We start from the raw sequence: 21,945 nt of genomic DNA on the forward strand, positions 1-21,945 counted from the left end.
CAAGCGATATATTGCTACATATTTTCACCATAGTACCCTTGTATATAACTGCGAATGCCTAAAAACAGGCATATTTCCTAAAAATTGGAAAAGAAAAAAAAAAGCCAAAATCATCCCAATAATTAAGCCAGGTAAAGAAAACTCAGACAATGTAAGCAAATATCGCCTACTCAGCGTATTAAATATAATGTCGAAGGTGTTCGAGAAACTGTTCATAAATAGATTAATGCATCACTTATATTCGTATAATATGCTACACGACAATCAGTTCGGGTTCAGGCCTCGATCCAACACAGTGAACGCAGTTATGGCCATCAAGAACTTCATAGAGGAGTCATTAAAAAATAAGGACAGTGTCGCTATGATCAGCTTGGACGTAGAAGGCGCCTTTGATAGTTCCTGGTGACCTTGGATTCTTAACGCTTTAAAGGAATTTCATTGTCCTAAGAACCTCTACTGCTTAATCGGAAGTTACTTAAGTGGGAGAAGATGTACATTAACTATAACAGCTTAGAAATAGAAAAGATTGTAAACAGAGGATTCTCGCAAGGATCTTGTTGCGGACCTGGTCTATGGTATGTTCAGTACAACTCATTATTAAAACTAAACTACAAGAAGGACACTAAAGTGATTGCTTTTGCAGATGATGTCTTGGTCCTGATTAGAGGTGAAAATGCACTGCAAATTGAAAACAAGGCCAATATTGAAATGCTGAAAATCTCCAATTGGGCCAAAGTAAATAAACTATCTTTCAACATAAATAAAACTCAAGCAATGCTAGTGTCTAGAAAAAAGCCAAAAACCCCACAGATTTTAAGCATATACATCAAGAACGACAAAATAAAACAGACTAATTTAATTAAATATTTAGGGATATTAATCGACAGCAGGTTCAGATTCAATAGTCATATATAACATAGCCTGAAAAGTCTACGAAAATTATACACATCTTGTCAAAGTCAGCTAAAATTAACTGGGGATTGCGTTCCAATGTAATGAGTATCGTTTACAAAGGAGCAATACTTCCATTACTCTCATATGGAGTTCCTGTTTGAGTAGATGACTTAAATATAAGCTGTAATGTCAACAAACTAGAACGAGTACAGAGGGTAGTAAATATTAACGTACTGGTCAAGTTAGCCATGCGGTTAGGGGCGCGCAGCTAGGCTGATGATGGCACAGGAAGGTGCTGAAACCAGTCCCAAAATGACAGACTAATAAATATGTGATATTCTAATAATTTCACTATTTTATTGTATTGAACAGGTGGAAACCTTAATCCTTTTCTGTAACTGGAAATTTTGATTCAATACAGACCAAAAAATGAAATTCTTGACATTAAACATCTGTGAGCTCACATCCAGGAGAGAGTGGATTCGAATTCCACTGTTGGCAGCCCTAAAGATGGTTTTCCGTGGTTTCCCATTTTCACACCAGTAAGTGCTGGGGCTGTACCTAAATTAAGGCCATGGCCACTTCCTTCCCATTCCTAGGCCGTCCTGTCCCATCATCGCCATAAGACCTATCTGTGTCGGTGCGATGTAAAGCAAATTGAAATATATATATTATAACCTTCCAATGTATGTCAGGATGAGATTGGTGAACACATTGGAAGTTTATGTCGAGAAATAATGTCAATGAAATCTTATGTCCGGTTATCACACCTCCAGATGAATTAGAAGGCAGTTGATTTGTCTAATTACGTGAACGGCATCGCCGAATTGAAGATATCAGCGGATTGATAACAAGCTCTAAACCCCGTGGTATCTCGGAAATATTAGTAGAAAGTTAAACATCGTGAAACATAGGGCAGGATTATATGAATAATACGTATCCTTCAAGTAAAGTTTCCGAAATGCATGAACGGCAGAATATCTATGACAGAATGTTACTGAGGGCCATGAAATATGTAAACAATAATTTCATATGAGAGGGCCATACCTTGTACATCTAGTCTCGCACGATCCGACGATCGAGATGAAGAAAAGAAACTGTCGATTACTAACCTAAATACGAGGCGGCAATTATTAAACAAGTTCCTTTGCTAATACAGCTGATTTGTACGAGATCGTCTTGCATTATGTGTCAAATGTTTCCAATTGTCAAGAACATATGGGAGCTAGAAGCTGAGAAGAATTCTGAAAAGCAAACCGTCTGCAATTATTATGTGGTGGTAGAATCTGTTTTGTCTCTGAAGAAGTTGACACTTTCTCAATCTGCAACTCAGAAAGATCGGAAGCAAGAATTCATAGGGAAAAGATTGTACTGAAAGGAAATATTAGAGAGATATTGGCATATCATAAACATATAATATTGTAAAACAAGATATCTTGTTATTGTATGAAAAGGCAAGTGTATCACTTGAACTGTTAAAATTGTATTAAGGTGTATGACCTTGTTCTAATTGATATCTCTGAGTTTCAGGTAATATGGAACCGTCAGCAATTAATTGTTCAGATGAAATGAATGCACGTATCAACATGAACAACTAAAATAGAGGGACCTCAAAGGATCTGACCAGAAATGTGAAGGACAATACTTGATAATGTAATTGAGTGAGAGCTGAACTCGGAAGGTGACACCGTCGTGGAGCAATAACCCAGGATGAGTACTTGAATATCTTATATATTCCGCCACGTAATTGCTTATTGTAGTTGTAGAGTAGTATTTATTTTGTTGTCGATTTGACATGAACAATTTTAACTTGAAAGCGACCGTTATTTGTGGGACATTGCGTTGTAATATTTATGATCGTTACATCTAGTGCGGTGAGCTAGTCTACGTTGTGATGATATGCGATGGCTGTGTAAGATTTCCTTAATGTTTGCTAGCAAGGTTTTACGAAAGATTTTTCGACATGGATGTTATTGGTACCGTAATGATGTTAGAGTATGGAACGCTAATTTAACTTGTAGCTCAGAATACCTCGGAGGAGCTCGGTATTTTGCGACGTGCGATTCTGTGGTCTTCAAAGTGTTATGTGCTTGTGTGGAAATACAGTGTTTTGATAATAGAAGTGTGATACTATTGTGGTGATATGGTGTTAATGCGGCAATGTATTTAGTAATTTTACGTAATTGCCTGAATGGATTGTTCTTTAGTATTGTGAATTCGCTGTGCATGACGAGTTGTGCGATGTAATAAGATGTTGGTTACGGTAGGATCTTTGAAAGTATTTACGTGGATAGAGAGATGTGATGATTATAGACGAGTCATTAGGATTGCGAATTTTATGATGATGTTATGTGAAGGTCCTGATGATGGTATTGACGGTAGGAACTATGTTAGTCATGCGTGAATTTTGTTGTTGTCGTGATGAATAATTTATTTAGGTACGAGGCCGTATTTTAGAATAATGTTATAGGATGTTGCACTCACGAACACTAGTAGTTGGTCGTCACATTTATCCTATTTAAATACAAGATTGACCAGAGCGCACGATATTAAAGGGATGTTTAGGATCTTCGCAAGATAATCGGTAACGTAAAGATATTGAGGACATGTCGTAAAGGAAATATGATCTTCTATGGTAAGTAAATCATTTCTTTGCTAGTTGGATTTTGTAGATCATTTGAGTTGACGCTTAGTGCTGATGTAGTTATTCCAGGTCAAACGTCGCAGTGGTATCCGGAGGCGCAGAATCAACGTAGTTAGACAAGCTTAATTGTAGGCGTTGCAATGTCATTTGATGTCATTTATCTAGGTGCAGTCGCCGATAAATGTACGGGAGGATCGAGTCTGTCTTTAAAGTGCATGTTTTTGATGGATGTCATATTATGTTACGATCCTGTGTCTTTCAAACATTTCTATTGCATTTATGGTGATTTTATGAAGTTAGAATAACGGTATTTTTCAAGTTGCTAGATAGACAGATACCGACATTTAATGCGGTGATTTTTAAAAGAGAAATGACGGAATATTATGAGATATTTGGGTAGAAAATAGCATTCTGAAGTGGACGATTCTATAATTCCCAGTGATTTATTTTTAAAAAAACGCGAGGTTGATAACTGATCTTTCACTGTAAGCCTTCAGCAGAGGGACACTTTGTCTCTTTTATTTTTTTCGATTCATGATGTTATAATTTATTTGTAACAAGAGCCTGAAGTTAGGTGTTTATTTTCAAGTTAACATAATATTTCCTTCTTATATTCGTTTGTGTTGCCGATAATTTGCTCTTAATGTAATTGATACATCTGAAGTTATTTTAAAATCATTAAACGGGAAATCCTTCCATAAATAAAACATTTTACGGAGTTCTTATTTAAAGTAGCGTAGGAACACTAGGTTAGTTATTTAATTTAAGATATGATTAAATGATGGTCAATGTATCTTAACGAATATGCCAATATTCTCGATCTCTTAATACTCTATTGCGGAATATTCACGTAATTTAGGCAGGAATGATGAATATATTCTACGTTTAAAACCACGATGATAACAGTCCACTTAATTAACCTGTGACCCAACTCGTCGGACTTGCACGTCCCTTGAGTGGAGCCTTCATGGATCTCCGACTGCATTGCTTCGCCGCGGCCTAACCCAACACTGAGATACAGAATTTAAATTTACAAAATGGTCACAGGGATTGCTGTCAGGGCACATATAGGATATAATTTTACTTGACACCCAACTGTGGGGCCAGAGTTGAATCATTTTATTACCGAACGACTAGAGTCGAATTACTTATCGCTTGGCAGAGGACTTGAGCTGTATACATCATCGTTTAATGCTTATCAGTGGAATTCGTGATGAAGAGAACAGAGTAGAGATTATTTCATTAAAGAAAGGAAAACTCGAAAAGACATTGGTAATCAGAGAACATTGAATTTACAACGTTGTTGGTGAAGGATGTTTGAAATATTTATTTAACCGTATATTTTATAAGTAATATTGGAAGGATTTGGCCGTTAATCTGTACTACGATTTTACTTAGTTTCATTTTATGACATTATGGAAGGATTTTCCGTAGAGTTTCAGCTCTTGTTAATCGGGATAATGAGTCATTTAACTCGGATAGAGCAATAGGTTGTTCCGTGTCACTTATTATTGGATGTCCGTCATATTTCGGGTCAGATCCGGAGAGACCCATACGTTCATTTATTGAATCTAATTTGTGAGGTGCTAGGCAGGTATAGGTGTTGTGGAAACACTGGATAAGGACTAGAGTGAGATTGAGGGTGATATATTCTTGATAAGGAACGATATAGGAAGTTACGATGGCGTCTCTTGCTCAAGTAAAACTGTTATTGGAGGAGCTCGCTGGAAAAATGAATAAAATGCAGGAATCGCAAGAAAGTACTGAGAAAAGGATTCAAGAAGTGCGAGAATCGCAAGAAAGTACAGAAAAGAGAATTCAGGAAGCGCAAGAAAATACAGAAAAGAAAATTCAGGAGGCACAAGAAAGTAATGAGAAAAAGATTCAGGAAGCACAAGAAAATACGGAGAGGAAAATCCAGGAATCAGAGAATACTACTAGAGCAGAAATCCACGAATCGCGGGAGAAAATGCAAGGAACTTTTGACAGAATCACCGATATGGTGCAAGAAAACATGAAGGTGATGCAAGAAAAGATTGTATCATTAGGATCGAAAGTCGCTGAGGTACAAGGAGAAGTATTAAATTTAAAAGAAGAAGTGAATGCGGCGATGAATGAGAATAAGAGGAATTTTCAAGAAAAATTCGAAGAATTGAAGGATGATTTTAAGTCAAGCATCCAAGAGTTGCGAGTTCAAGTCGACCATGATCTTAAAGAGCTCAAAGAAGAAGTAGATGTGATGCAGGAGAAGATAAAAGAGTCTGATAATAATTGGGATGGAAAACTCAAGAAGGTATCGGATGAAGTCAATATCACCAATGAGAATATACGGAAAGAGATAACCCAAGCAAGAGAACAGATCAATGACAGATTCAATTTGATGACGGAAGAATCTGAAGAGAATAAAGCTTTGATGAATCAGCAAATAAAAGGATTAAAAGACGATTTAAATGCTATTCAAAAGGACGTACAGAATCTGAGGATTGAAAACGAAACAAATAGGAATTTGGTATCGTCGTTGAACGACCGACAGACGATAATTGAGGATGGAAGGAAGACTGAAGTAAACAGTCAATTTGAGATACCTCAGCTTTGCGTTGATATTAATGACAACGGGACAATTCATACAGGAAGTGGAACCCAAATTGTTAACATTATACGCACTTATGAAGATAGGCCTAAGAAATTTAACGGAAATATAGGATCCAGTATGACTCCTCGTGGTTTCCTAAGAGAGATTGAGGAATACTTTAGGGAAGCAAAGGTAACTACGGAGCGTCAGTTAAAAACAGTGGAGAAACACCTAGAGGGTGCACCACTCATTTGGTTTAAGGCTTTTCGCTACGTTTTTGAGGATTATGCAGGCTTTAAACAAGCTTTCTTGGACAAATTCTGGGGGATCGACGTTCAGCAAGGAATCAGACTCGATCTATACTCAAAGAAATATTCTTTAACAGGACCGAGTAGGTTTGCCGAGTACTTCACGATGCAATTTCATCGTTTGAAAGAGCTTGATTCTCCACCTACAGAGACGGAAATGGTACGAGCAATAATCAAACAGTTTCCTGCGGATATACAGAGATTATTGACGGCAGCAAACATTCAATCAGCCGTGCAAGCGGAGTCGATACTTCGGCAAATTGACGGCACGACAACACATACTAATAGCCGCATAGTAAGGCACGTCGATCCGACGGTAAATGTTGTGACACCAGCAGGAGATGAAGATGTAGAAAGGAACCAGGGATACAATAGTCACGGTCAAGGAGATAGACCTAGGACGAATGAAACCTACAGAAGAGTGGAACATAGGGATGAGAAGAGCGACAAGACGCGCCAGAAGTGGACACCGTTTCGGAACGAAGAGCGGAGATATCCTAGGTATTACAGAAACACAAGGTGGAGTCGGAACAGAGATAAATGGCCGTACCGCAGGAACAGGTATCGGGAAAATTCAAGACAGTCAGATACTCGACAGGACGAGGAGATAAACAAAGAAAGAGAGAGATATCTTAGCGAATTAAGAAAGCAGCAAGAATGCAAGCAATGGGAACGTGCGATATTGAATCAAGATATGAACGCTGATTGCGTGGGCGCGACTAGTCTATTGTATCAGCAAGAGCAAAGAAAAGAAAGCGCTGATAAAACGTTAAATCCCGCAGCCACACCATTTGACAAGAATAATCAAGGCAATGACGGGGTGAAAAAAAAAAACTCCGTTTTGGAATCAGTAATAAATAATAGAATTAGTAAGTTAAATCCAAATTATAGGCAACACGAATGGGTCATAGCAGGAATCGAATCGTGGGAATTTGAACCCGAGGAATTGTTGCACGAAGACGGTCGACCAGAAGGAACAAAATTAAAGAGAGGACTACCCGTTATTTACATCACAATATTGGATATTCGAGTATTGTCATTATTGGATACTGGAGCGAGTATAAGTATCATCTCCAAGTTATTATTCTCAGAGTTACAAAACAAAGCACACTTGCCTGTAATTCCGATTGCTAACATGAAAATCAAGGGCATAATTCCAGACAGGGTCACGAAATGCAAGTTACAAACTTATTTGCCGATAGAGATTGGAGGAAATTTAATGGAACATCCATTTGTAGTCATGGATAAAATCCAATATAATTATTGGATCAGATTTTATCAGGGAAAACAACATAGTAATTGATTTAAAGAAAGAAGAAATAAGGATCAGATGTGACGGTGAAAGAGGACAGGATATCACAGCTAGAATAGAAAACAAGGAAACGAGTGAGCTACAGAAAACCATGAACATTTCAATAAATGAAGCTGCACATGTTGCCGAGAAGATAATAGACAGATATGACACGGAAGATGCTGTGTGTGGTCAGACAATCGACAGTGGAATAGGAGGAAATCCTGAACAGCAAGGGATAATTGAGAATCTGCTGAAAAGGTATAACAATGCTTGTAAGAAAACCAGCCGTGTCTTGTCCTACGGAAAAATTCTATTCCAAGTTTGCACATTTGTACATCGGGCCGTTCAAAGTTATTGAAGCGTTGGGCAATAACGCATATAAAATACAGAGTTTGGAGTCCAACAACATTGCTATTTTCAATGCTTCAAGTCTTAAACAGTACAGTTTCCCGATCGTTGAAGAGGAGGAAGTCAATATCATCGTGGAAGACGAAAGAAACGGAGACGCTTGGGATGTTTATTCGCTGACCGACGAATCAGATGACGAATGATGAAGTCCAAACAAGATTGGAAGGCAGGATATGGTATAACAGTATCTCAAGACCAGAGTTATTTTTCGTTCATTTCAGACTTGATAAGAGAAGATTTCATTGAAGAAGAGAATTAAGATTAGATCTGGCATGAACATGAAATTTCTCCTTTCATACGAAATTTCATTTTTGAGTAGAGGAGGAATATAACCTTCCAATGTATGTCAGGATGAGATTGGTGAACACATTGGAAGTTTATGTCGAGAAATAATGTCAATGAAATCTTATGTCCGGTTATCACACCTCCAGATGAATTAGAAGGCAGTTGATTTGTCTAATTACGTGAACGGCATCGCCGAATTGAAGATATCAGCGGATTGATAACAAGCTCTAAACCCCGTGGTATCTCGGAAATATTAGTAGAAAGTTAAACATCGTGAAACATAGGGCAGGATTATATGAATAATACGTATCCTTCAAGTAAAGTTTCCGAAATGCATGAACGGCAGAATATCTATGACAGAATGTTACTGAGGGCCATGAAATATGTAAACAATAATTTCATATGAGAGGGCCATACCTTGTACATCTAGTCTCGCACGATCCGACGATCGAGATGAAGAAAAGAAACTGTCGATTACTAACCTAAATACGAGGCGGCAATTATTAAACAAGTTCCTTTGCTAATACAGCTGATTTGTACGAGATCGTCTTGCATTATGTGTCAAATGTTTCCAATTGTCAAGAACATATGGGAGCTAGAAGCTGAGAAGAATTCTGAAAAGCAAACCGTCTGCAATTATTATGTGGTGGTAGAATCTGTTTTGTCTCTGAAGAAGTTGACACTCTCTCAATCTGCAACTCAGAAAGATCGGAAGCAAGAATTCATAGGGAAAAGATTGTACTGAAAGGAAATATTAGAGAGATATTGGCATATCATAAACACATAATATTGTAAAACAAGATATCTTGTTATTGTATGAAAAGGCAAGTGTATCACTTGAACTGTTAAAATTGTATTAAGGTGTATGACCTTGTTCTAATTGATATCTCTGAGTTTCAGGTAATATGGAACCGTCAGCAATTAATTATTCAGATGGAATGAATGCACGTATCAACATGAACAACTAAAATAGAGGGACCTCAAAGGATCTGACCAGAAATGTGAAGGACAATACTTGATAATGTAATTGAGTGAGAGCTGAACTCGGAAGGTGACACCGTCGTGGAGCAATAACCCAGGATGAGTACTTGAATATCTTATATATTCCGCCACGTAATTGCTTACTGTAGTTGTAGAGTAGTATTTATTTTGTTGTCGATTTGACATGAACAATTTTAACTTGAAAGCGACCGTTATTTGTTGGACATTGCGTTGTAAAATTTATGATCGTTACATCTAGTGCGGTGAGCTAGTCTACGTTGTGATGATATGCGATGGCTGTGTAAGATTTCCTTAATGTTTGCTAGCAAGGTTTTACGAAAGATTTTTCGACATGGATGTTATTGGTACCGTAATGATGTTAGGGTATGGAACGCTAATTTAACTTGTAGCTCAGAATACCTCGGAGGAGCTCGGTATTTTGCGACGTGCGATTCTGTGGTCTTCAAAATGTTATGTGCTTGTGTGGAAATACAGTGTTTTGATAATAGAAGTGTGATACTATTGTGGTGATATGGTGTTAATGCGGCAACGTATTTAGTAATTTTACGTAATTGCCTGAATAGATTGTTCTTTAGTATTGTGAATTCGCTGTGCATGACGAGTTGTGCGATGTAATAAGATGTTGGTTACGGTAGGATCTTTGAAAGTATTTACGTGGATAGAGAGATGTGATGATTATAGACGTGTCATTAGGATTGCGAATTTTATGATGATGTTATGTGAATGTCCTGATGATGGAATTGACGGTAGGAACTATGTTAGTCATGCGTGAATTTTGTTGTTGTCGTGATGAATAATTTATTTAGGTACGAGGCCGTATTTTAGAATAATGTTATAGGATGTTGCACTCACGAACACTAGTAGTTGGTCGTCACATTTATCCTATTTAAATACAAGATTGACCAGAGCGCACGATATTAAAGGGATGTTTAGGATCTTCGCAAGATAATCGGTAACGTAAAGATATTGAGGACATGTCGTAAAGGAAATATGATCTTCTATGGTAAGTAAATCATTTCTTTGCTAGTTGGATTTTGTAGATCATTTGAGTTGACGCTTAGTGCTGATGTAGTTATTCCAGGTCAAACGTCGCAGTGGTATCCGGAGGCGCAGAATCAACGTAGTTAGACAAGCTTAATTGTAGGCGTTGCAATGTCATTTGATGTCATTTATCTAGGTGCAGTCGCCGATAAATGTACGGGAGGATCGAGTCTGTCTTTAAAGTGCATGTTTTTGATGGATGTCATATTATGTTACGATCCTGTGTCTTTCAAACATTTCTATTGCATTTATGGTGATTTTATGAAGTTAGAATAACGGTATTTTTCAAGTTGCTAGATAGACAGATACCGACATTTAATGCGGTGATTTTTAAAAGAGAAATGACGGAATATTATGAGATATTTGGGTAGAAAATAGCATTCTGAAGTGGACGATTCTATAATTCCCAGTGATTTATTTTTAAAAAAACGCGAGGTTGATAACTGATCTTTCACTGTAAGCCTTCAGCAGAGGGACACTTTGTCTCTTTTATTTTTTTCGATTCATGATGTTATAATTTATTTGTAACAAGAGCCTGAAGTTAGGTGTTTATTTTCAAGTTAACATAATATTTCCTTCTTATATTCGTTTGTGTTGCCGATAATTTGCTCTTAATGTAATTGATACATCTGAAGTTATTTTAAAATCATTAAACGGGAAATCCTTCCATAAATAAAACATTTTACGGAGTTCTTATTTAAAGTAGCGTAGGAACACTAGGTTAGTTATTTAATTTAAGATATGATTAAATGATGGTCAATGTATCTTAACGAATATGCCAATATTCTCGATCTCTTAATACTCTATTGCGGAATATTCACGTAATTTAGGCAGGAATGATGAATATATTCTACGTTTAAAACCACGATGATAACAGTCCACTTAATTAACCTGTGACCCAACTCGTCGGACTTGCACGTCCCTTGAGTGGAGCCTTCATGGATCTCCGACTGCATTGCTTCGCCGCGGCCTAACCCAACACTGAGATACAGAATTTAAATTTACAAAATGGTCACAGGGATTGCTGTCAGGGCACAATATATATATTAAAGTTACGAAAGCCTTCAAAATGACGTCACATGAAGCATTATGTATACTAGCTGGAATGACTCCAATTAATATTAAACTTTTGGAAACTGCAAATAATTACAATATAATTAAAGGAAGAATTAAACACATGAGAGATATCACTGAAATGGACTCTACAAAGAATTTACAAAAATTGGCCTCACCCAGCTGAAAACATAATAATACAAGACAAAAAGGAAGAAGTACAGTATATAGTCTAGATGTACACATACGGCAGCAAAACCGAGTCGAGTTTGGAATAGTTATATATATCAACTCTGAATTAACTCACCAACTTAGGTTCAAATTATATAATAGATGCTCAAACAATCCGGCTGAGCAAGTTGCAGTACTGAAGGCCCTTGAGAAGTTACAGGACATAGACAATATACATGAAAAATCTGCTGTAATACACACTGACAATAAAATAACCGTGGATCTTTTACAAAACAAACGCAAGCACAATACACTGATAAAAGAAATACAAAGTATTTTCCGATTACTTCAGCAAGCAAACTGGATCATACATTTTACATGGATCAAGGCTCATGTTGGCAATGAAGGAAACAAACTTGCAGACCATCTGGCCAAACAAGCTGCAAACAACCTGGACTTAGAAATGGTTTACGAGTGAACATCTATCGGTACAATCAAACAAGACCTAACGGAGGAAACCATTCGATTGTGGGAGAGCAAGTGGGAGAACACTACAAATGGAATAATAACAAAAGCATACTTTCCTAATGTATGGAGTAGACTGCAAATTAAATTAAACCTAAGTCATGATATGACAACTACGACAACAGGCCACAGAAAATTTGGTGAATACTTCTTTAGGTTCAAAATAACAAATGACCCTACATGTGTGTGCGGTGAAACAAATCATCAGACAGTTGACCATATTCTTTGGGAGTGTAAATTACTCAACTCCGATAGAGATAAACTATGCAGGAGTGTTACAAAGTTAGTGGGCCACTGGCCAGTGGAGAAATACGAACTTGTGGACAAACACCTAAAGGGTTTTTATAAATTTGTAAATAAAATGAATTTTGACATCTTACAATGAGATAGCAGTTAAATGTAATATTGACAAAAGTCATATGTAAATAATTGTATATAGGGTATTAATTAGTACGGTCATTATGTATACACAAGCATGTAGTATTACTTTCTGTAATGGAGCATGCTGTTAATAAATGATTTTTAAAAAACACACATACACACAGATGACAGAAAATTAAAAATTGCATCTCCTTCTTACTGCCGACATGACCGATACTGAAATACAATTATTTTAATTTATATATTTCTGTACTGTTAAGTCAATGTGGATCATTTATAAGATTCTTAAATTGCAATACAATTATTTTTAATTCTGAGCAATGTACAGACAAAACTCTTATTTCTATACACACTGCCTGACAAAACAATTGAAGCGGGCCGATGACCTTCGATGTTAGGCCCCTTTAAACAACAAGCATCATCAAACAATTGAAGCACTCAGAAGGGCAGGAGGAAATGAAATGAAACTTCACATGTTGAGAGGGTATGTTATTTCAGTGATTACAAAATCAAGTTAAATTTACAAAGAACTTGACAGTACGAGCCAACTTATCAGTACGACATTGCACCCCCTCTGGCCTGGATGCATGCACTGATTCGGTTGTGAAGAGTATCATAAAGCCATTGTATCCTCTCCTGAGGCAAGCTGGATACTGGCACTTGGACGGAGTTAATGTCCGAGCTGGTCCAACACGTTCTAATAGGCACGGATCTAGGGATCTTGCTGGCCACGAGAGTACTTCAACATCATACAGACACTTCACAGAGGCACATGTCGTGTGTGGACGAACATTGTCCTGTTGAAAAACGGCACCACGATACTGTCATGTGAGAAGTAACACATGAGGACGCAGGATGTCCACGAAGTATCACTGAGCCATCAGAGCTCCCTCAATCACTAGCAGCCATGACCATTTCAAATAGTAACACTGATTATTGTGTATCGCCACATTCATATTCTCGGCATGGTATATTATTTTCCTTCTCAATCCTTCTTTTCTAGCTTCTAACTTTGATGATCTTATTAAATGTGTTGCTCACCCTTTTAATCAATGAAGGATCATTCTATGTCTTTGTTTATGCAATGGGCCTTAGGACTCATATCTGGTGAAATGTGTGTGCTAATAAAGGAATTGCAGCTGAGTCTTACTTGTTCCAGAATCCCTTGTTATATTTGCTATCCTTACTCCCTTGATCAATTCTTGTAAATACTTAACCCCAGTGGTACCTGGATTGCAGAGCCTAGGGAGTCGTTTCCTACCTTTTATGGCCCCTCTCTTTACTTTAAGCAAAAATATGAACTACTTTCTCTTTCAATTATGCTAACAGAGACTGATAATCTTGTTGTTTACTTCTCAATAATACACTGCCTGACAAAAAAAGTTAAGCACCCAGAAGGAGTGGTCCAATATTATCCCATTTGGGTATACATGCATACCACTGGTGTGTGAGAAAATGATTAGATTTACAAGGATCTGTAATGTGTAAAACGTCCACCAGAGTGCATTCATGATGGCACCGTCCTGTTGTTGACAAGTTATTACCAGTCAACTGCTGTGAGTTAGTCAGTTAAGCAAGACATGCACAGAAAACTACGTAGAGTATGAAGCACCTGCGATGACTCGCAGACGCATTAGACAGCCTATCCACCAACTGACAACATTTGACGGAGGCCGCATTGTGGGACTGCATGAGGCTGGTTAGTCATATCATGCAACTGCCAGGCATGTGGGCCATTCAGATGGCACAGTGGCCCAATGTTGGACTCAATGGGTACATGAGGGCACCCAATCACGTCATGCAGGTTCGGGTCAACCAAGAAACACCATTCCGAGGGAGAACCATCATATGGTGCGCTAAGCACTGCAGGATCCCATAACTTCAGCACCCGCCATCCGTGAATATGTACTGGAGACTCTAAAACATCCTTTGAGTTCCCACACAGTGTCTCGACGACTCGCATCCGCCGGACTGGGATCTTACTACCCCATGCATCAGTTGCCATTGACACCAGAACACCAACGCCTGCGTTTGGAGTGGTGCCTTGCCCGAGACGCATGGACAGAAGATGACTGGAGTCGCATCATGTTCTGTGATGAGCCCCGCTTCTCAATAACCTCCAATGATCGCATGCATGTTTGGCGGCATCGAAAGCAGAGGCCAGATCCTGCCCATATTATGGAAAGGCACACAGGCATAATCCCTGGCATCATGGTGTGAGGAGCCATAGGATATGTGTTCAGGTCACCTCTAATAGTGCTTCGGCAGACTTTGACGGCATAGGAATATGTCACAGACATTCTCCATCTGCACGTCCTACCCCTTATGGTAAAGCATGTTGAGGTCCTCCCGTGACTAGCAAGATCCCCGGATCTCTCCATCATTGAACACGTGTGGGATGACATTGAAAGGAGACTCCGTTCCCGTACCAGCCTGCGGGATATGGAAGGACAGCTGCAACAAATGTGGACGAACTTGCCTCAGGAGAGGATGCAAAAGCTGTTTGACACCATTCCAAACTGCATAAGGGCACGCATTGCGGCCAGAGGGAGAAGAGGGGTGCGACACCCTACTGACCTGGCACGAACGTTGCACTTGTGACTGCAGACGGCAATGTCTCTTTCATCCCATATTGTAACCAGTTCAATAAAGGCACATGGTCTTTCAGCATACCAGGTTTGTAGTTTCATTGACTTTCAACCACTCCTTCTGGGTGCTTAACTTTTTTTGTCAGACAGTGTAAACACAACCAATGTCTGTATCCCTAATCTTACCAGTAAAATATGTCTTTGATTTGGCTACATTCCCTTGTACAATATTGAACTGAGCAATGCAGGTAAGTATAGAGAAAACTTCTTTTTACTTATCCCAAGTACAGTTTTTCTGGGGTCACTGGAGCCACTCTGGTTCATTTTGAGGGTTGGTGTTAGGCTTTTAAAGCCAAATGCCCTTCCTGGAGCTACACAAATTTTTTTTGTGAACTTTCAAACATCCACTGGGTATTTGAGACTCACCACTTGGGTGAAAACCCCAATGAAGGTGTATATAATCAAACATTAACAGACAGTTTAAAAGAGATATAGAATTACTCTAATATAAGTTACATAATGACTTCTCTATAAAAAAAAGTACAATTAAAAAAACAGACCTTACCTGTCAATGTTGAAAAGATGGATACTGCCCATGTGATCACACCAGCTATCAGAATCATGTTCCAGCTCGCTGTAAGCTAGTGCTACAACACTACCAGTGGAGTTCCAAGTGAGGCTGCTCACCATTGCCTGGAAAGCCGATATTTGTGATTTTTAACTCACACAGATAATACAAACACAAGCTACTCAAAATATAGAATCACCTGACATGGCTAGGTAAATGAGCCAAGTTCATTAAAAAATATACTGACATTGCCAATCTAGTAAAGTATATGCTTGGAACAATACATGTTGCTTTGATGAATCATTTCTTTTTACATTACTCTAATGATAGTCGTACATCCTATCCGCACACCTTTTCCTGAGCACTCGGCTCCCTAGTCCTTGCTTGGTAGTATTTGGTAAACATCATATACGGAGCTAGCAACATTGAAATGTGCTTTGGTCATCCTGACATCTCGTGGTTTTACTACAAAGCTTTCAGTCTTTTCATGCTTTTTATGCTGATGCACTGTGTGCTGGTGTTAATCACTTCTTTTCTGTAGTTCATTTGAAGTGATAAAGTGAATTTGATAGTGATTAGGCTAAAGCAACACTAATTATAAACCATATCACATGTATAGCAAAGCAAAGTCATCTCCGTACAGGCCATGAAGGCCCTTGGAGGGGTGAAAGGTAAAGGCTTCCACTATCCGTAACCTCTGCACGTGGTGGAGTAGAGTGGTTAGCTTTAAGCCCAGCCACCTTTGCCCCCAAGAAATTAACCTGGTATTCATTTTTGGTGTACACTGAGTGAACCTCAGGGCCATGTGCACCTCCAGAAGTGGAAATCTCGATTCTAAAATTTTTTTTTTACTTTCTGACGACGAATCAAACTCAAGTCCTTTCGGGTGATCCGAGCATGCCTTTACTGCCTCGCCCAGACAGCCCCATTTCACATGTATAGTCACTCAAAAAAGAACGAGTGTGTGGTATTGTATGTTGTTTGTGTTTAATATTTTTTCAGAGTTAATTTAAATTATTATCAAAATATAATTTACACCTCACATGCAGATACAAATCCTGTGGATATCCACAACAGACATTATAGATTCAATTATTTCTGAGAAAAGTGTAACTACGAGGAACTTATTTGATGCCAAACACTCATTCTTTTCTTGAGCGACTGTACCTCAGGTGGTCCAAACTCTTCCTCGGAAAGGTACTCACACAATTGTGTAAAGGGAAGATGGAAGAATATTAGCCAACCTCGGCACTATGTGGGAGAGAGTAGTTAGCTGTATGCCTGGTCGCCTCTGCCCCAGAAGTTAACCTGAGGCTGAGTGTAGGCTGAGTGAACCGTAAGGCCAGGTGCCTCTCTAGAAACGGAAATCTTGCTTCAAAATGTTTCGGCTTCCTAATAGGAAACTGAACCCTTGGGCTTAAAGATGAACTGAGTATGCCTTACTGCCCTAGCTAGGCAGCTCTAAACCCAGAAAATTAATAATATAGCAGAGTGAAGTGTAATGCTGGAAGAAACAATTACTGTAATTTTCATAAACATAGGATTCAATATGACATGTAGCAGAATTCCCCTCACCTTGTGTATGCCTCATATCTTGATTTATTATTAATTTTAGGAACTTCACATTTAACTTGAGATATAAAATATTATATGGCATAATTATGATTTGCTACTTATATTCGTTTACATTATTCCAAACGTTTCTCAGAACTACACAATGCATGCAAGAGGCACAAATGTCTACAGAACTGCACTTCTTTAAATTTGCCTTTATTTATTTTAATTTATATTTCCTTATTTTTCATTTATATGTATTAAATAAAAATGTATGTTTGAAGTAAATATTGTTCTGACTAAGCTCAATTTATTACTTTTCCCCATCTGTTTCACTCTCATTGGTTGGCAATACTGTGATAATGAACGCTAAAGCTGCACTCTTCTCCCTCCCATGTCCCCACTTCCCCATAAAGCCAATGCTCAACAAAACTTGCACATATAGTAATATTTGACAATAAGAACACAATACTCATGGTTTCAATAACATGAATGAACGGTAGATAGTACAGTAAAGAATAGGGCATATTTAAATAAATAACTTTTGACTTCTGCTGTATGATAATGAAGGTATGATTGGTACTATTATGTCCTACTTTGATTTCAAGTAGCCTGACTGGCCTTTGAGCTCACCCAAAATTAACCTCAAAAAGCATTTGTGGGACTTCACAGAAAGATCAATCTGATGTATGGATAACACTCACTGCACTGCCATGTAATACATAATGTACACTACATGGCTGCCCAAGAACTTTGTACCTGTGAGAAGCTTCCATATGCGTGTTGGTCACTGGTCTCTTACTTGTACAGTTCCTCCCAGTCTCACTCTTAAATTCTCCTACTACAACTGTTTGTAACTCCTTAGTCAAGGAAACATTCAATAGAAAGATAAAAATAAAATAGATCTCAAATATCATTTACTATTTATTTGTTGACTATCAATGTGATATTTTCTCACTGTGATGTGTGTTCATATTTGTAGCAATTTTTTCTTTCTTTTTTTTTTTTTTTTAAGCATTCAAAATATTGTCTCATTTTACATGTTATGTCATGATTGCTGAATACAGCCGTGTGTTGTAAGCTTCATATTCTTCGCCTACTTAAGTATCTAACTCATCCTTGTCCTTGTGGACAGCAAGTGGTGTTCTAATGTAAATTTTTGTTGACTGGGTAGTCCGATGGCTTAACAAACATTTAGAAATGTTATTTTCAGAAGTAACAAAAAATTCACCTCTCAGTCCTTTTTAAAGGACCGTGTGTTAACATAACACTGAGATAAGATACTTAGACCAAATCTGAGGAGTCACTATCAGTCTAATAACATGGCTGACTGCCAGCTGGTTGGCTGGTCAGCCACGCTGGTTCTCCCTCCAATTTAAGTCAGTTGCACAGCAGAGGAAACACCCAGATAGACTCAAATATTCCACATGTGCAAGATACTGTGCTTTATTGTGTTGACACTTCATACTGTGCACCATTTGACCAGTCCTGGTCAAGTTGGTCTTATCTCCTGACTATCAATATCAATGTTCAATTGCTGTAGACAGGTCAATAAATAGGATCTATAAAGTTTTAGGCAGGTAGTTGTTCATAATTTAGAATAGTTGTTTGTAAGGTGTGATTATCTTTAGAAGGCACAGAGAGATACCAAGGACAGCATGATTATGATGAAAAGTTTATATCAAGTACCAATTCTTATCTTTTTTAGACAATAACTTTTTGCAAAATACCATTCTGAAGTTTCAGCTGAGAATACTGTAGTTCAACTTTCATTACTAGGGAAAGTATGGAAATGTATGTTTTTATAGAAACTTAGGAAATAGATCAAACTGAGTAATTACCCATTTCATTACTTTCTGGTTCAAATGTACTTTTTCCATGCATGTTTACATATTTTGGCCTTTTGGGGAAAGAAACTTTCATATTGCATATTTAAAGAATATTTAGCTTAGTCATGCATGTAATATACATTATATTCACTTTAATTGCATGTTTCAATAGTTTTTCAAAAATATAATTTCCTGGCATAATTTCCCCATCTCCAATTTTTATTTTCCTTTACTGCTTCCACACCTAAGACACCGCAGAATAATTATTATATGGATGCTTTTGTAGGAGCAAATACACCACTTAGGAAATTCATAAACCCAATTCTTCACACAGATGTGAATTTGCATTCGGGAGATAGTAGGTTCGAACCCCACTGTCAGCAGCCCTGAAGATGGTTTTCCATGGTTTGCCATTTCACACCAAGCAAATGCTCGGGCTGTACCGTAATTAAGGCCATGGCTGTTTCCTTCCCACTCCTAGTCCTTTCCTATCTCAACATTGCCGTAAGACCTATCTGTACGTTAAATCAATAAAAGTAAACTTCCACCTGTTTCATACTATATATTTGCTTTAAGCAAATTAATTATTTGTAGAACATGTTTCATTCCTTAGGAACATCTTCAGCTACATCATATGAAATTACATAGAATTTTTTCCTCTCAAAAAACCATCTTAAAATAGTACCTTTATTATGCTTAAAACAAAACTAATTTAAAAAGATAAAAATAATGAAAATAGGTGGGGAGGGTTAAGTATGATGGTGAAGTGAAAAGGGAAGATGGATCTACTTAAGTTCTAACCTAATTTAAAACAATTTCCTATTCACATAATAGATGTTAAAAATTGTTAGTATACAGCACTTTTGTTCATTTGGTAAAGAAAGTCATAAAAAAAGAAAATTATTAAGAGTTTTTGGAGAAATATACATCAAATGATGTCCCTGATCCCACAACATTGAGGAAGCATTACGTTCCAAAATCCTATAACCAGGTAGGCCTACATAATGTATTTGCTAAAATATACTTAATTTTCTGTAAAAATAAATAAAAACCTGTTTTCAAATACATAAAAATACTAACTGTTTTGATAAGTAGGTATAGGATGACACTTGCAAGCACTTGGGAACTTGGATATTATTATTATTATTATTATTATTATTTTACATGGGAGTGTGGGAAATCTTTCATTAGACACTTGTGAGGGTCCGCACTCCACAAGTGAGTGAGATTCCTACTCACTAAAACCCACACACCCTTTTCCCATGACGTATATCTCCAGCCCGGAACCAATCTCGCATTACTTCCGGGCGGTGTTGTGCTTGTAATTCCTCAGGTTTCTTCTTCCTTTATTTCTCCTTTACTGCCAGTTTTGAGCATTCAAATCCCTCTTTTTCTGATGCAGGATGCCTTCTACATATACTGCTACCTGATCCAAAGATTCTTGGTTTCGTATCATCACCTGCACAATAGTTTCTGGCATCAATTCTCCTTGCTCAGCTTCTAAACATCTTCTCTGTGTTGATCAATGATAACATACAAAAAATATGTGAACTAGATCATCAACATCATTGCAATAAATACACGCCGAATCACTCGCTCTACCTACTCTGTGTAGAAATTTCCAGAAGTATCCATGACCCGTCGAGAGCTGCATAAGATAAAAGTTAACCTCACCATAAGCTCGTGCAACCCAATCAACTAAAAATTATATCAGCCACTTAGTCCATTTAATAATAATAATAATAATAATGATGATGATAATGAGGGAGAGAGAGAGAGAGAGAGAGAGAGAGTGCACATGCACACGATGCCCAGACAAATCTACGGCACGCACAGATCTGAAATTTTTAACATAGGGAAATGAAAGGAGGTCCTTGAAGCTGGATTTTTAATTTCCACTTACGTTGGTGAGTTATGAATGAAAAACCAGCTGAAAAGGTGGGTTGGGATATGACAATCCATCGTGCTGTCACTAGGATTAAATGCATACTGTAGATTCACTGTCGCTAAGCGATGTACATAAGATAGTTAATGCAAGTCGAGGAGCCACTTTAAGTCCACGGCCTAGGAAGTCATTTTCGGTCCCCGACACGAAGAAATGTTTGCCTGTGTGTATGTGTGCAATGCCTGGCCAAATCGACGGCACATAGGCGTATTCTTAGATGAATACAGGTAAAGACCTGCTTTCATTATTACTTTTTATTGTTTTAATTAATTATTTCACATTTATCTAATATTCATTTCATTCACTTAAAATTTTAAGGAATACAAGGACTTCGCCATATCAGCAATAAAATATGAACCGCATTTTCTTTCAACTAACTCAATTTTATATTTTATTATTTTATTTACACGAAACATATAGTACGTAAGATAGATAATAATAGCTGGCTGAGTGGCTCAGACGGTTTGAGACGCTGGCCTTCTGACCCCAACCTGGAGGTTCGATCCTGGCTCAGTCCGGTGGCATCTTAATACGTTCAGTGCGAATCATGCGCTGGGTGTGTGTGATGCTAGCTTACAAGTATGTGCAGAGCACATGCCTAGCGCATCATGGCACAGGTGCTACAAAATACAAATCACAGGTTTCCTGCATGGTAAGAAAGACTCTTCTTGTTATCTCACACACCACATAAGTCCAATCTACTAGCAGGTTCATCCGTAGCCAGATTTGCACATGCGTATTTTCTTTCCTGCGTATTTCCTCTCCATGGTTTTCATCAAACATCCTCATTCTTTTTGGGATCTTTGAGCAGCAAGACATTAATGCGAGGTAAGACACTGAATTTTCTTTTTATTATTACTTCCAGAGAATTAAAAGTGATTCC

At 37.8% G+C, this 21,945-nt stretch overlaps 1 protein-coding gene across 7 annotated transcripts in view; it reads right to left on the reverse strand.

Moving 5' to 3' along the window:
• Positions 1–21,945, reverse strand: part of LOC136886378 (cytoplasmic dynein 2 intermediate chain 2) — a 130,481-nt gene that overhangs the window by 65,113 nt on the left and 43,423 nt on the right. For all 7 annotated transcript variants that reach the window (XM_067159171.2, XM_067159137.2, XM_067159127.2 and 4 more), the window contains one exon: positions 15,732–15,859. In XM_067159171.2, the coding sequence (XP_067015272.2) occupies positions 15,732–15,859 (128 nt within the window). The remainder of the gene's footprint in view (positions 1–15,731; positions 15,860–21,945) is intronic.

Source organism: Anabrus simplex, chromosome 1 (assembly GCF_040414725.1).
Source record: "Anabrus simplex isolate iqAnaSimp1 chromosome 1, ASM4041472v1, whole genome shotgun sequence".
Classification (NCBI taxonomy): domain Eukaryota; kingdom Metazoa; phylum Arthropoda; class Insecta; order Orthoptera; family Tettigoniidae; genus Anabrus; species Anabrus simplex.